Below are 17,167 nucleotides of genomic sequence, written 5' to 3'. Positions count from 1 at the left end.
TTTATAAGATAATTGGTTCATAGTTTCCTTGGCTGCCAACTTCTTATCTGCTCATGGAGATGTAAATGGGGCAAAAAAAAGTTAAAGGTGTTAAAAAGTGGTGTTGTTTTATTGGACTGACCACCAGCCAATGCAAAAGTAGCACAACTACCCAGACTCCATGAATTCCTCTCATATTATTCAGCTCCACAGCACTTAACAGAGCTGCTGCCTGCTGTTCCCTCAGTGTCCTGCAGAGGGAGCCACATTGTGCAGCACATAAACGGGCAGCAGCAGCAAGTGCGGTGCAGTCGACCTGACAGGAGCGGACTGTACGTTGCCGTCGTGAGGAACCACCGCACAGATGAAGGGACCTTTGCGGATAACGATCATATATTCCTCCGTTTGAATATTGTTACATATCAAACAACACACAGTATCTCCACCACCGGGGTCGCACCTTTGCTGTGGGTCTTTCATTCGGAGGACTTCCCTGTTTTTCCTCCAGGAGACTGAATGGAAGCAGCAGCCGAGGGAGCGGTCGGGCTGTCGGAGGCCAGGGACGGGAGCCCGCTATCCGTGGCCGCAGCATCCGATGATGGGGACACGGTCGTTGGAGTCAGCTATGGGATGGACGCCGCAGACATGGGTACTTCATCAGCGTTTTTTATGCATCATGGCAGATCTGTAATTTTATGTCATTCGCTTTATTTACATCCATTTGCATCCAAGTGTATGACAAGAAAGTCCCGACTCATCTATGCTAGCAGGAGATCGGTGAGCTAGGCTAGAGGCTAATGTAGCCGTTGAAGAACAGGTGAAGTTGGGTGATAAATGTGGCAGTGTTTCGCCTTTATTCCATATTCATTCAGGAACAGTCGTGACAAGTCAACAACACAAAAACAACAAACCATGGCCAGCAAATCAGCCTGAGTTTGAAAGGGCAGTATGTCATCAATATCTTAACGATATTTCCATTAATACTTCCAAAGACTTGATCTGACATTTAAACAGAGCTGAGATGTAAGAAGGACACACTTTCTCAGTGGAAAAATAAGCCTCCTCCCAGCTGCATTAACGAGCTGTAGGCAAGTGAGGAGCTATGACTGCCACTCGGAAGACTGACTATAGAAACACATGAATGTCACCATTCAAATGCTGCAAAAGATTCAAAAACAGCCTTAATTTGTGTTTACCTGAGCCTTCATCCTGTTAAGACAGTACATATTGAAGCTTAATCTTCATGTGTGCATAGTAGAGATGGTGGATTAAAGCACATCTACCTTGGCTGAATAGAAGGACTGAGATATTTAAAAGTTACATTTTAGTTTTTTGAGTTAAAAAATCTAAATTTTTTGGTTTTATATTTATTATTAAACTTATATTTTCTCAGCATTTACAGAGGTGGACAAAATTATTTTACTTATCATATTGAAGAGGTTTCAGTTAGTTTGGTTGAAATATGAAAACACCAATAAAATGGATGACAAGTCTTCATTATGCTCTATATACTACAAAACAGAGCCATCATTAGGAAATGTAGGTAGCGTTACCATTATCTGAAAACCCCCAAAAAGGACACCCTACCCGGCCTTTTGGAGATACCAGAGAAACACCCAAAGATACTAAAAGACAACAAAGTAGTTATAAACCATACATTTATTTTAAACATTATTTTTCTGTACGACATGAATATTTTTGCAACATAAACATAAATGATGTCTCACAGCGTTGTAAAAGAAAAAGAGAGGTAACCCATCACTCAAAAATAAATTGCTCTCATGCAAAAATAGTTAACTAAGATTTTGAAGCATTTAAATTAATAAACGTTCAGTGAGAACCCTTATTAACATCTGACAAATAGATGCCAGCTTTGTAGACGGTACACAGAGCTTCCTACCATTATCACGACCACTCCAAAAAGAGGGGTAACTTTCATACAGTTTGTTTCGTTTGAAAAGTGCATTTGCACGTCGAGTTTTTTTTGTCTGAGAGAACAGCGCAGTCAGTCAGTGCATGTTTTCTGTTTTGCTCTGAGAGGAGTGGCCTGGGTCTTTCATTTCATGACGCATGCTCAACATCTTGAGATGTAGATACATCAGTAATAATGCCAGTGGCCCAGTCAAGTGTTTCGTTATAAATATTAATGGTCTGACTGAACAAGCTGAGCAAAACCCAAATATTTTAGGATATTTAACTCCCCCCCCGACATAATTTTACGACCAAAAAGGAGGACATGTCAGGGCAAAAAAAGGACCTATAGCAAACCTAGATTTAGGTCATTCTTCTTTTAAAAACGTACATTAAAAATGATGGACCTCAACTCCATTCAGCAAATTTGGGCAGGTTGGAAAGTAAGCTGGATAGATCTATAGATCTAATGTGAATTCAAGGAAAACCTTTGGCTTAAGTTGGAGAAGGCATGTGACAACATGAGTGTTGAAGTTGACATTACGCCAGAGACGTGCTGCTAATTGCTGCAAAAGGTGGAAAAACCAATTGAGTTCAGAGAAACCATCTCAAATATTTTCAGGTCTATCAAGCCACTTTGAAGATGGCTGTACTGTGTGGTTGTCAGTATGAGGGAAAGTACTCCTCTTTGGTTCTGTTTTTGTCCCTCAAATGATTATCCTTAGAAACATGTTGGAGATATTTTACTACTATACTATTATTATTTCATAGACGTTCTTGTGAGATGCTATGTTTTATTGAAAAGAGCCTTCATGAATTAAAAAAAGCCAATGATGCTCTGTACATTTGGCTCAGTCAGCCATGTTGACAGCGACACAATCACCTGGCTGTTGGCAGAAAATTTAAAGATGATATTACCGTATGCTTATGCAAACAATAGAATCACTATAATCAATTAATTGTATCAATATTGTAGAATATTTGACAGTTTTTGTGGGTAAAAAGGGGCACACTGTATTCATAATAACATGACAATATTCTAGTCTGTGTATAAGTCTGTTCAGTTAAATTGACAACAGAAGTGTTGACACTGAACTCTAATATACCATAGGATGAAAACAGTATTGTCAGTTGAAGTACAGTCATATCCATAAAGGAAATTTACTGCTTCATCACCACGGAGATAGTTGCTGTAAATAAGCTGACACATTATCATTATCATTATTAGAACAGTCATAATGTAGTGATAAGATGTACTTGTACAAATGTGTCTGTAAATACATGCGTGGGTGTCTGTAGCTAAATGTTGGCTTTTGTCCCAGAACAGTCAGTCGTGCTGCGTTCACTCTTCATGTTCACTGTACATCACTGTTGTCCCTGCTTAGAAAACTGCTGACTTTGACTAGAAATCTGTGCAGCCACACCAAACAAGTGAATGAATCAAAGGCCTGTGTGGTGAGTGCGACTCGACAAGCTTAGCTGTGACAGAGGGTGAAAATGCACATGGGGTGCCTTTGGCTGCAATTTTTTTTTTTTTTTTCTGGCATGCCCCTGGCACGTTTCCTAATGTATCTGGGGTATTTTCACAAGTGTGAGCCTGCTCAGTCAATGCACCCTCACATGCATGACGAGCTTAACCTTGGAGTAGAAAGAGCAGGTATCATAAATGAAATGCCAGTCGCTTGGAGACTACCAAAATGCTTAGCTTTAGAAGCTAGAGAGCACAGTTCTTCTCAGTGTGATGTGTTTTCCAGTGTGATACCATCAAGTAAAGTGAAGAACAGGAAACACTGTCAAATGTTTGAGCTTCTCTTGGTTAGCCCTTGGACATCTGTAACCCTGCAACCTCATTTAACCTCTAATCAACTAATCCCAGCACTGCCTGGTGCTGTACGTTGAGCTGGTTTTAAACATTAGTTAGATGTGGTGTATTTCCATTACGGTCATCATTCATGCTGCACTGCCCTGATATGATTGTGCCAGCATTTTATGAGTGCTTAAGAAGTTAATTAGGAAAAAGCCAGCTAAGTCGATAACTCCCAAGAAGACGTCCTTTGACATGAGCAAGGACTTATTCTGCTTCTGAAGCTACTTGCTAAGACACCAGTATGATATATAAAAGACCTTACATACAAGCCCCTCTATGCTCCTTTACGTGATGTTTAACTTAAATCCATTATTCTTTGAAGTTATAGGTCCAAGTGCTTTATCATATTGCCTGTCACTGTTTGAATTTATTAGTCTCATGTAGGCCTGTCACGATAATCATAAATCAATTAACCGAACGATAAATAAAAACATCCTTGGTAAGTTTGCCAGCCTCGATAAACTGACACGTGCATGCATGTTTGTTTTCCTCCTCTCTTTCGATCAAAGAGGCTGAATGAGAAGATGGCTCACTACGTCTATCTTTCCTAACATTGTGGTGCATAGGTTCTATAGTGGATTTAGCGGATTTATAGCGGAGTGAGCATCTGTCAAAACTGCGATCTTTAGCATCTTTTGCGACTGGGCTGCTCACGCATATACATGGAGAGAGCTGAAGCGAGCGTCCTGAGGGGTAAGGAGGAAACACACGCTAATATGATTGATGGCACAGAAGATACGAATGAACAAAGTGTGAGCTCATGAACACCAACGAGCTGATATGTCGCATTTGTTTGAAAATATTGGCGACGAAGAAGAAGGGGCGGCGCAGCAGAGCCTTGTTCTTTGACAATCCGCTCTTACTGAGGCTTTTGGTCGGCAAAGTAAATAGAAATAAAAGTGCCTGCCAAAGAAATGCAGCCCTTCAATAAGGTTGAAAGCCAGAAATGTTAAAAATGTTTGACAGACAGTACGGATTGACTGGGAAAAAGTTCATGTTACAAACAATTTAGGAACTGTATAAACTCACTTTTATTTAGGCTATAGTTTTTATTGTTTTTTTTTTTTTTTTTTTTTTTGGAGTTCTGTTTTTTCTTTAGAGACAGGGTCTATGTTTTATTGTTTTTGATTAGTATTATTTATTTTCAGTGACATGTATTTTTTTTCTAAAAGAGAGTCCATTTCATTTTCATTGTATTTTTTTTCTCTTTCTTGTTTGTTAAATTTATTATATTTTTTGTTTAATTTATTTTACTTAGAAGATCCTGACCTTTTAATTACAGTTAAATACTCTTAATAAATTAAAGTTTCTTGCTTTTGATATGGTGTACTCACTTTATTATCCCATTTATCATAATTACATCAACGAAAAAAAAAGGAAAAAAAATCAAAATAATATTGACAATAATATCATTTATCGGGAATAATATTTTGGAAAATTATCGTCTAGCAAAATTTGTTATCGTGACAGGCCTAGTCTCATGGATTGTGAAACTCCCATACATCTTCAGTGAAGGGTCTTAAAGAGGTTGAATCTGTAATGATGGTCTATCATAGTAGATTGGAATCAGTCAGTCATCAATAGATATAAAGAGAAGTGACAGATGAAATAGTCTTGGTTGATTCTCTTTGGAGCCAGAGGGGTGCAGATGTTAATTTAAGATGTCACAGTGTTTGGTTTAGGAGGTTGGTTAACATCAGATGTGCATTTGTAATTGGAGTGTGTTGTGAGTAGCTCGGCTGCTGGGAATGTGTGAATACAGCGTTGTGTGGGTGTCACAGCTGGCTGTTAAATAGCTGCCTGAGCATTTAGTCCCATTCAGAGCCCCTTGTCTGCAGTCAGTCGTAATTTGTCTGTATGGACTTCTGTCAGTATGACAGCATTAATCTCACTTATCCTCTCCCCACATACGTACTCAGCTCCTCTCACCTTCAACCTTGGCTGTACTCTCTCCTCTTCTCCTGAGTGAACTACAACTCATCTCACCTCCTCCTCTCTCAGTGATTCCCCGGGCTCAGCCACTCATTTGTCACCATCCATCAGAGTCCTGCTCCCCTGTGTTTTTCTCTCTTCTACGCTTTCGGCAGCAACTGACAGAAGCGCTGACAGAGGCACAAAAGGTGGTTGCCTCCTGTGAAATTTATCATCTGCCTCCTCCTTATATAACCTGCGAGGTCTTTCCCTCCTTCTCTCTCTCCCTTTTTTGGCGGTGTGTGAACGTATCTTTTTTATCCGGCTGGCCTGTTTGTGGTGCATATAGGATTTTGACCTTCTGCCAAGTTATTTGATGTCATACTACGATGACGCAGTTTAGTTGCGTCTTACGTGCTGCTGATTTTCTGTGTGAGAGGGGGATGTGTGCTACGGCAGCTATTTTAAACAGGCACCACCACAGCAACGCAGGAGCGCTGGGTTTGCTGCTGACTGTCGAGGGTTTCTCTTTTTCTAACTGATTGCTGCTGGCAATATGAGAGCGAGTAAATAAAGGAGATGGAGATGTTGACAGGGAGGAGAGGCTCATTTTCCAGGCTGTGTTTCCTTCTGTAGTGGTGACTTTGCAGCTGCAAAAGGTGAAATGTGTCACGTGACTGCAGTGTCACACTGTCCTGGCTTCCCTCAGAGGGGAAGTAAGGCAAAGACCTGCTGTTTTCAATTAAGAGAGTAACTGTGCCCACTGTGCAGCCTATTATTATTTCATAATGAGCACCTGGAGTATTAAGCAGTCAGAAAGGAGCACTTAGCTGTCATACCTATCAGAAACACCCACATAGAATTACTGCTGATTATTTTCTACCAAGGAGGCATTCATGTGGGGTCTGCCTGAGGCTGCAGTATAAGCATCTATTCTGGTGTCTGTGATGCTTTTCTCTATGTTCACTGACACATTACATTACATTTATTTAGCTGAGGCTTAACAATACTGACTGACAATAGCCATAATCAACCAAACCAATAAAACATGTAATTTTATCCTCTGCAGTGAAACATTTCTCACTTTTTATGCTCCAGGAGTATGACCAATATAATACTGGATATACTTTAAATTTAATTACAGATTATGGAAGCTTTGGAACTTTTACATCAGTAGACCTATCCCCTTTATATGGAATATGGAGGCATACGTTAGGGGAAGAACTGGCAGCATTTGTGTACATGTGACTGGACAGTGGGCTAAATGTACACTTAATTCCCAGTATATTCATATGCCTGTCAAATTCAAGGAGTTTCTTGATTTTTTCAGTCACACGTCAGTATTTCACCTCAGACTTGACTTACAATAGGATGGAGGCAGTCTGTAGTGCTGCTTTAGTCAACGAAAATTATGACTAAATATCAACGTCAACGAACCTTTATCACATGACGGAAACGGGAGGAGACGGGACGTGAATGGTGGTCATGTGACTAAAACTATAATTAAATATATAATGTAATATTGTTGACGAATAAAAACGGGACTAAATGTGGTTTACAAGATGAAATCTCTGCTAATATACGTCTTCATTTTCGTTAACCAAAACGAGATGGGACGTAATGTCATTGCGTTATTTAGTATCACTTTTATCTTGTATCATTTCCATTTCCTGGGTCGCAGTTCAGCGGCTGCATCAGGTCGTACTGCGCAGACGCATGCAACGTCACTTCCTGTATCCCCCCACTCGCGTGGCATTATGTGGAAGACGGAGCTACGGATAGTGAAGTATAACGACAACTGAAGAAACAAAGTTAAGTCTGACATAAAGTACAATCTTCATTGACTAAAACTCGACTAAAATGTCATCAGTTTTCATTGACTAAAACTATACAAAATAATCATGGATAATTCTGACTACAATAAGACTAAAATGCTCAGATTTTTAATCAACTGAAACTTGACTTGACTAAAAGGAGTATAAATGTGACTAAAACTAATAAAAACTAAAATAATAGTTTGACACAAAGACTGGACTAAAACTAAAATTAAAACAGGTCGCCAAAAACAACACTATCTGGAACCATAACCAGTTATGTTATGTGGAGTAATACTGTTAAAGGTAGGCTCTGCAGGAATTTTCTGTCACTTGTTTGTAAACACGACACTCAAACTGGGCTCCTCCTCCCTGGCTCAGTGCCAGCGGCAGCACACACCCACAGCCTCCAGCCATGACTACGTGAACACACTCACGAGCCCAGCAACCACCGTTAGCATCGCAATTGTATGTGAGAGAGAGTGTGACAGTATGGAAACTCTCCGACCTCAAGGATCTTGAAACATTTGCAAAAGAGGAATGGTCCAAAATTCCTGCAGATACTTCGAAAAAGCTTGTGAATAATTACAAAAATCATTCGGAGATCGTGGAAAAAACTAAGGGGTTTTCAACATGGGTTTGAATAATTGTGGACAGTAGGGGTGGGTGATATAGCGTCAAATGTATATCACAATATTTTGCAATACAATATTTATGACGATATGGGGAAAAAAAAGAACAACTAATTATTAGTGGTTGCTTCTGAATAACAGCATTTTTATTGCACACACAGTATGGAAGCCACTTTTTCAATCATTTACTACAACTACACAAGCTTGAAATGAAAACATAGTAAGTAGGTCAGATCCAGAGGGAATCTGAGGTTTTGGAGGAGGAAAAGTTAATCTTGCAGGTGAAAAACTTCATAACTCTACACACGACACAACATATTCCTTCTATAAGGACACCAACAGAAAGGAGAAGGCATGGACTGAAGGTGCTGACGTTTGGGGAGGGCCAGATGAGCTTAACATACTAATTAATTTCCATGAAAGTACGTTTTCATAGGTGGGATTCCTGTAGGAACATGTGGATCCCCTGTGATCTTGTAATCTCGGGTATCCAGATGCTGTGGGCGCTGCCCTGCGCTGTGCTGCACGGCGTTCCAAAGACCCATCCAGTATGAATTGGCACATCCCCAATATCCCTGGGACGGCGCTGCGCAGCGCTCACACTTTATGTGTGAATTACGGGTAATGCTGATATCGGGTTCGGGCGTTTGGCTAGACCACATGTCGGTTGTAGAGGCAAAAAACTCCACTGATAATATTGTTGCTTTCACGTCCTCCTTACGAGTCTTCATAGCAAGTATTCGACCGTGTGTTTCAGCTTTAAGAGGCGGAACATGTTTGTGGTGTTGCCACCTTTCGCGGTAATAGTTCTCCTGCACATTTTGCATTTAATGTGTTTTGCTGTGTGTCTGAACTTTGTTCGGTCAAACCACCTTCACATCGCTGAGGTAGCTCCTCTTTTAGGCACTAAATCTTCATATGAAGACAAAGCTGATGCTGCCGTGCCACTTTTACTCTCGGCCATTATTGTTTTGTACACAGCAGGGAGCCTCTGCACTGTAAATATCGCAGAATGACAAATTTATAATGTCAAAAGAATTACACTGGTATAACTGTAGACGGTATGATATGGCACACTCCTAGTGGACAGTGTGATTTTTTTGTATTCACCTTTTAATCTGTAACTGAAAACATTAAGAAATTTCTTGTATTTGACTGAGGTATCAATCATTTTGGGCTTAAGCATGTGTGTCTTAAAACAGCGAACACGATGATGTGCTAATCACTGCTCCTTTGCTTCGTGCAGACCGATTACAGAAGCAACCTTGACAAAAGGGGCAGTATTTCTTCCGTGATAATGTCTGTATTTGTGGCCCTTTAATGTTTTTAGTATGTAGTACAGTTATAATGTTCTGTGTTCCTTTAAAATGTGACTCGTCTTGCTCCATAATCACCTGAGTGTATGAGTAATAGTTTTTGTTCCCTGCATGGAAAACACATTTTTCAGTCTTTTCCGTTGACTCTATGGAGACAGATTTCTGTCACCTCCATGTTTCCAAAAGGCTTCTTTTTCAGTACATTTCTGAGCTGGATCAGGAGCTACAGCTGCATTGTACTTTACAAAGTACCAAGGCTGCTGTCCGTCTATCAGCTGTCTGTGTGCATTCACCGAGGCATACAGTAGCTGTCAAAAGCATGTCTCATTGAAACCACAAACAGTGCAGCCTCATCAAAGAAAAAGGCAGCTTTTGTTTGCAAAGATGGAGACCAGCCTGCAGAGTTATAGAAATACTTACCTAAGGTTCTCAAGATAATCTGTGCTCTGCGTATTGGTGTAGATGGTGGTGGCTTGCAAAGATGGTCGACATATCTGAGAGGCGAGCTGGAATAAATTCAAGGCCACACTGAGTTTGAGGGGACATTTATTTCACCACTTTATGATTTAAGTCAAAGTTTGGCTGCTAGTGCGTTCAAGTAGCAGCTCTTTTTGACCATCATTTTTCTCAGTGGCACAAAAGTTTTATTATTACACCTGAAATACACATACGTCTGCACTAAGACTCCATCTTGACTGCGTTTGTCAACTTAAACTATCTGGGTGTTCAGTCCAACAAGCAGCGTGACTGACAGACAGCTGGAGTCATAAAAGTTTCATAAGTCTCTCTTTATTGTTGTTGGGCTCTAAAACCCCAAACCTGTTGACTCCTGGTCTGGCTCCACTCATTATGTCAGTTTATAATCATAGTCAAGCTAAATACAAAATGATTTTGACACGGTCTGTTTTATTTTGAAAGTCACTGTATGTTTTAGATCGTCTCCGGTCAAAACTTCCTGTCCCGCTCGATCTTCTCTATGCTTAATTTATGCGTCCCTCAAAAGTAGGATGGCTGCACATTACCTGCAACACGATGGACCAGTGATGAACAAATCCAGTGAGAGTTGATACATTGACTGAAATTTGAAATGAAACCTATTTGTTTGCCATAAAGGAATGCAGACGCATCCAGTTTATTTTAGCCGTTATTTTGTGAGTTCCAGCTCAGCACAGAGGCACAGATGAGAAGTGTTGGTATGAAATCGATAAATGCTTAAAGATATCTAAAAATATCTCAAAATTAGTTTTAAGAAATCTTAGAATCTAAGAAATTAGACCACCTGTGATTCCTATAGTCCAAGGTGTTTAATTTATCTTGATGGCGATGATTATCACAATCAGTAAAATTGAAATAGTTGGTAACCCCAGAGGTTCAGTCGCTGTTTCCTTTATTTTGGTTTGAGTGGATTACCCTCCTCTGAGTCACTAGTGGCTGCTCTCAGCAACAGCAGCAGCACAGGAGTCAGCACAGTCACAACCATGTTTATCAGTTTTCACTACAGTTCCCTGAATCCAATCCTCTCCTCTCCTCTCCTCTCCTCTCCTCTCCTCTCCTCTCCCCTCCTCTCCTCTCCTCTCCTCTCCTCTCCTCTCCTCTCCTCTTTTCCCTTCCTCCCTCCTCTCCTTTCCGTAAAAGGTCCTTTTTCTCCCGCCTGAAAGCTCTGTCTGTATTTTGAGGATCAGCAGAGATCACTAAGCTTGGTTCTGATCTGAGAGCTCAGTAATGAAAAACATACTGAAATTGCATAAGAGTTTGAACATGTGTGTGTGTGTTTCATTTTGCCACAAGGACCGAGCTGTTTTTAGCTTTGCCCAGAGAACAGGGTGCCGCTCCTCAAGCCTGCCAGTCTCTTCAGCAGCAACAGGACCTCCCTGTGGGACTTTGGGACAAACACACTCTTGACATGTTATTCCAGCGGTCAAATATATCATCCCCACAAGCAGCTGTCCAGAAATGAATGTTAAAATATTTTGAATATAGAAACAAAATTACAACATCTCTCCTGATGTGAATTTGTACTGACTCAGTCGACATGCTGACTCACACTGTGGGCAGGCATCATGTTCCCACAGTCTGGAGTTGCAGTTGTATTGACTTCTAAAGATGTACGCATGTGTGTGTGTGTGTGTGTTTGTGTGTGTGGTGTGTGTAAAATCCTTCTACTATCACCATGCTGTTGATTGTGTTCTGTCAGGACTTGGTCCAAGCAGCTAGATGCCTCTTCAATAACGGTGCCTCATACTAAATCTCCTTCCTTTAAATTTCCATTTCAAAGTCCGCTGAGCTTTCAGGCTTCTTCAAAAATAAAAAAGACTTTCACCTGGCCCATTAGTTTGATCCTCAGTGTGAAATAAAGATGTAAATGTCTCAGCTTTTACTCAGCGGCAGTGAGATTCAGACTGTTGCCATTGGCTGCTGTCTGAAAATGCCAAGACAGTGATTTGAGCAACTCCTCCTGTCAGTTTGAATGTTGAATAGATGGCTTTGGATGATGAAGGAAGATGGTAGACTTGTGTTTAAGTTAAGGATGTTTTGAGATTTGTCAGAAGATTCATCATCCGAAAAAGACTGGAAAACTTTACATTAAGTAACAAAAGCACTCTTGGCTTCAGTCCCTAAAACCTTTCTCTTAAAATTTAAAAGACACATTTTCTCTGAGCAGATGAATTTTTAGACGAGCACAGACACCCAGTAACCCAGAAAAACAGGCACACAGACAGTCTCGTGACTTCCACCTGTCCTTGAATTGGGGCCATCTTATCCCGATAATCCAGACAGTTAGTCTAGTGACCTGCAGAGAATGGGATTGGGATTACAGATAGTGAAGTAACAGTGACCGTAATTTGGCTGTTTTTGTATCTAGGCTTCTGTCTGCATTTGTTTTACAGTATTAACAGAACTTTAAAACACTGTACATCTTTTGAGTAAAGTGAAGGAGTAGAAGTGAGTGAAATTGGGTGTTACATTTCAGCTCTGTGGAAATCAAGAGTTTTTAATTGAAAATGGATTTAACTTACTTTGTTAAACATAACAGGCGAGCATAAAAATACAAGAGACAGTTTTTGGACGTAAACCTCAGTTTACAAATTTCCTTTTGTTATTCAACATTATGATACTTGCTCGGCTGTGACTCAGTTTTAGAGTTGAGGTTGAGGGTTCAATCCCAGGTCCTGCTGTCCATGTCCTGAATGAGATTAGTCAGTACTGATGGGCTTCTTACACAGCAACATCTGCTGTCAGTTTTATTTTACGTTAGTTTATTATCTATTTCCTATGAATGGTAGAAGTGCTTTGAGTGGTCAGAAGTGCTATAACCCAGTGCGGTTACCATGTACCTGAATTTCTTTGGTAAAGGATACAATTCATTACCCCCAACAACCAGCTTATTGAAAAAAACAACAGTTTCAATGATCATTGAATTCCTTCAGCTGTCTGGATTACTAAAAAGTTTCAAGCCAAAATATGTTGTAGCTCATTAGATAAACAGATTTGCCTGTTCTCTTAATCTACAATATCAGTAGATAATAAATGTACCATTTTTCTCTAAGCTTTTAAAACACAACCATGGGGCAACATCCATTAAGTAAAAATGAAGTCAATGCTGAAGTGCTAAAAGTTAATGTTCATTGAGAATCTGCTTTAGGCTGGCTGCAGAAAGACCAGAAGCCATGAACACACCCAGCCATAAACATGGACTTTCACGGCATTAAAAAACATATTTACAGCCTGGTTCAAAAACAGCTTGGGTATAACACTGCTTTCACTATCGGCACACACTGTACGGTGAGTGAATTTTTTTCTATCACTGTGGTTTAGAAGTTATTAGGATCATGTGATTTTACAATCGGAGGCACAGCTCAGGTCATGTGACCGGCAGGCGCCCTGGAGCAGACAGTAGCAGAGGCTACGTCCATGTTTTACACAGTCTATGAACACAACCCTGGTTTGCCTTTAATTTATAGATTAATGTGTTGCTCATGAAAAAAATTTACTGGTCCACTATCCAGTAGGGCTGGAACGATGTGGTTTTCATAATTCCTCTTATGATGTTTGGGGTGCCGATTCAATTTAAAGTGCAATTCTTCAATATTTCAAATTTTTTGATTTTTGGTTTACTTTTTTAACACTAGACTGAAAAAGTTGAATGATGATGATGTTGGTGTCTACAGACTATCAGGAGCCATATTTTCCCAGGTGTATGGGCTATCCTGGGATGAGACTGCGTGCTGCTCTGAATGGCTCATTCAAAATGTCACATGAGAACAAAGATCAGAACAAGACTTGCTCCAATCATCACCAGTTTGTGAATCATCTCAAAAGGACAGAACAATGTAAAGCTTATTTTTCATTTTTGTTGCTGGTAATTTTCCAGAAGGTGGACAAACCTTCTGGGTCAGATTTAGGGTTCAAAATGTATCATATTTGGTCAAATGTCAATGGAAACAGAGAAACGCTGGTTAACTGAGTAACTATGTAACATGGGGACAGTAGAGGAGGGTGTCTGGTTCCACAGAGCTAGTGTGTCTTGAAGAGATAGTAGGTGAAATTAAGCATGTCAAACAGAGGCTGAACTGAGTGTTTTTAAAGATCCCACATGGATATAGAAAAAGAGCCTCAATTGTATAATCTACCAACAAAGCTCAGATTAGACAGACAATATTATGGCAGAAAATTAGCAAAATTACCTTCAATTTAAATTGATTGATTAATCAAGCCTAAGAACTGAAATGATCTGATCTATTCACCATTTTCTCTGCTCTGTTTGACTGATCAATATCTTTGTTGTTAAACAAAATACATAACTTCAAAATGTTGTGGTCTTGCCACAGGAAATTGTGATTTGTGTTTTTCTCTACTTTCTGACATTTGGGAGACCAAATGATAGATGATTTCATTAAAGAAGAGAAGCAACAGACAATCCCTAATGAGAAGAATTACTGGCAGCCCTGGAGTAATTCACAGAGTCTCCCTTAGTTAACAAACAGTCTTATCTTTGGAGGCAGCAGTATTTTGCCTGGATGCCGGCTGTGTTGTGTGTTGCTTATCATCTAGCTCCGAGCTAAATGTCTCTCAGGGATGCTTTTTGGAGCCAGCAGTAGGCAGGAAGCTTTTTATTAAGCTTGCTTGCTTGCCTGATGCCATTGATCATAATGGATGACTTGGCTTTGTGAAAAGCTGTCCTCTACGGCCTCTGCTTCCCCCGCACATAGAAAGTGTATGATGTGCTCTGACAGCAGAGGACGGAGCAGCTTTTCCCCCTCTGAGTATGCTGCCTTGTTCAGTAAATTAGAGGAACACTGAGAGGGGATGACTTAAAGGATGAGGTAGTGGATATGTGCCATAGAGCTTAGTCAGTCAGACAAGTGTTTACATTTCTAAGTCAGGTTTAGCCATACTTTCTACTGCAGTCTGTGAGTGGCTGGGATGGGCGTGTTTACATGCAGGAGCAGTAATAATAGTTTTCTTTCTTTTCACTGGGCATTGTTTTTTCTCTTTCCTGCAGGTAAGCAGCAAACCCTGCCTTCAAAAGAAAAACTCAAATTTGGTTAGCACCGTCAACACAAGAAACAGAAAAATCAAACCAGGCATTAAAGAAATAACAGATGAAAGGAAACCTTAAAAGAGAGAATTTCTGTCTTATATCAGGGGGTGTGAGTGCACAGCCCTTTGCTCACAGCTCATTCCAGTCCCAATAAAACCCTTACCTTGAGCTAGGTCTGGGTGATAAAAAGATAAAGATGCATATCATGAAATAACTTTTCCTCAATAGAAATCTGAGACACAGTTGATAGAATTTCGATAGAATTCATTCATTGATGTGTTGACGTTTGATTAGTTGATCATATCTGGGAGGAAGAGATGCAAATATGATCATTCAATGCTCGCAGAGTGATTTATCAAACCTGAAACAGTTAGAGGAGAGACAGATTATTCCGTGTGTGTATCAACACAGTTGGACTGTCAATAATAAAAATAGTGGAGACATATCATTCACCTGCCCAACAACATCATTTCTGAGCTTTGATTTTTTTAACTGGGGCTTTGTGTTTTCGCCGGTTGCTCTGGTCTCCACCCGTGTTTAAAGAACGTTCATCTCAGCAATCTCCGGAGAGCACAGGAGATGAACCTCTTCCTCCATGAAGAATGATCTCTGGACTGTTGCCAGAGCATTAATGATCAATGTCAGCCCAGACACAGCACTGACTAGCTGATTTATGTACGCAGTGATAGCCCGAGTGTCACGGCAGAGGTTGCACCACATCGGGCACCGCTGTCACCTCCGGTACAGTAGCCTGTGACCCGTACGTCCAAGTTCTCCAACTTCATGACTTCAAGCTTCATTTTTCGTTTACAGCCACTCTGCTCTCACAAACTCTCCATGGTGACAGCAGGTAGCACACTCTAACTCCTCATTTAAAGAGGGCGGTTTGCTCCTGTTATCAAATGCACACGCAGTCTTAGCAGATCACCCACAACATACCTACTAATACCAAAAGTAAAATAAATGTACCTGTTTTATTTAGAAAATAAGTTGTATAATGTTCTTCAGTACATCTGTCACAGTCAACCTCTGAAAAAACAGTAAACAAAGTTAAAAAAAAACTTCTGACATTTTCACAACTCACTTTTGAATAATTGAGCATTTAAGCTTGACTAAATAGTTACTTGTATCATGATAAATATTGTTATCGACTGATCAGATTTTTCCCCATATCGCCCAGCCCTACCTGGCGCAAACTGAAAAATTTAAGCTAGAAAGGCATAGTGAGTTAAACCTTGGGGTGGTGAAGATATCAGGTGCAAATTTGTGAGCAGTTGTTGATGTAATTAGCAGTAACAACCGACTCTTAGTGAATTATCCCCCCAGAAGTGTTCATTCTCTGCTGTTGGGTACCAAAATGAGAGGGCTGAAAGTGTGAGAAAACAACACCTGCAGCCACAACAGGGAGAAGGAGATGTTTATATGTGGTTGTTATGTGAACATCATATCCCAATGATTGACTCATAAACTGAGTGTCCACTCAAACGGACCCAATAAGGTCTTTTTATTACCTCCACTTTCCATTCTCGGCTGTGGCCAGGAACAGGGGGAGGAGGACCACACTGCCTGGCTGCCTGGCTGGTATGCTCCTGGAAAAATAAACAGCCTGGTTCTGCTCAGATTAAGAGCTCAGGGCTGGAATGGTCTGATGACACTGATTTAGGATCAGTTTTTCTTCTTTTTACTTGGAACAGCAGCATTCAGCGTTGCACAACCTTCCTGTGTGAGGTTAACTTTGGCTGAGGTTAAGAATAAATGAACATGTTCCATAAAAGGAGATCCTCAGGGTGGGTTTTGTGTATATGTGTGAACTTCAGCATCCTGAACTGTAGGGAACAAATGCCCTCCCTTCTTCAACACTCACCTCAGCCTCTCTCTCTCTGTGTCAGAGATCATTTTACAATCCCACAGCAGCCTTCACAGGGCACAGGTGATGTTTGTAGTTCATCTCACTGCATACTGAGTACACCGCCGTCTTGATTTTCCACCTGTTTAGAATGTGATGGACTATCTGTAGATAGTTCAGATGCACTTTAATAGGATGAGCAAGCACAGTTTTGTTTTGGCATTAAAAATCAACGATCGATCCCTGGAGCACCATCACTTAGCCTCTGCCAAGATAACAAACAGTCATTTCAAAGACTGCCTCTTACCTAGCTTATCCTCTGGGAGTCCTGGTATTGATTACATCTGGG

General features: G+C 40.5%; 1 protein-coding gene across 2 annotated transcripts in view; it reads left to right on the top strand.

The window, feature by feature from the left end:
* Positions 1–271: 271 nt before the first annotated feature.
* Positions 272–17,167, top strand: part of pip5k1ca (phosphatidylinositol-4-phosphate 5-kinase, type I, gamma a) — a 59,474-nt gene continuing 42,578 nt past the window's right edge. For both annotated transcript variants that reach the window (XM_074668030.1, XM_074668029.1), the window contains exon 1: positions 272–628. In XM_074668030.1, coding sequence (XP_074524131.1) covers positions 496–628 — 133 coding nt within the window. In that variant the 5' untranslated portion in view covers positions 272–495. The remainder of the gene's footprint in view (positions 629–17,167) is intronic.

This window comes from Halichoeres trimaculatus, unplaced genomic scaffold (genome assembly GCF_033239565.1).
Source record: "Halichoeres trimaculatus isolate MK-OKI-2021-1 unplaced genomic scaffold, fHalTri1.1 fHalTri1_scaffold_4, whole genome shotgun sequence".
NCBI classification, from domain to species: domain Eukaryota; kingdom Metazoa; phylum Chordata; class Actinopteri; order Labriformes; family Labridae; genus Halichoeres; species Halichoeres trimaculatus.
Note: the sequence above shows the minus strand (reverse complement) of the source record. Positions and strands in the feature narration are given on the sequence as shown.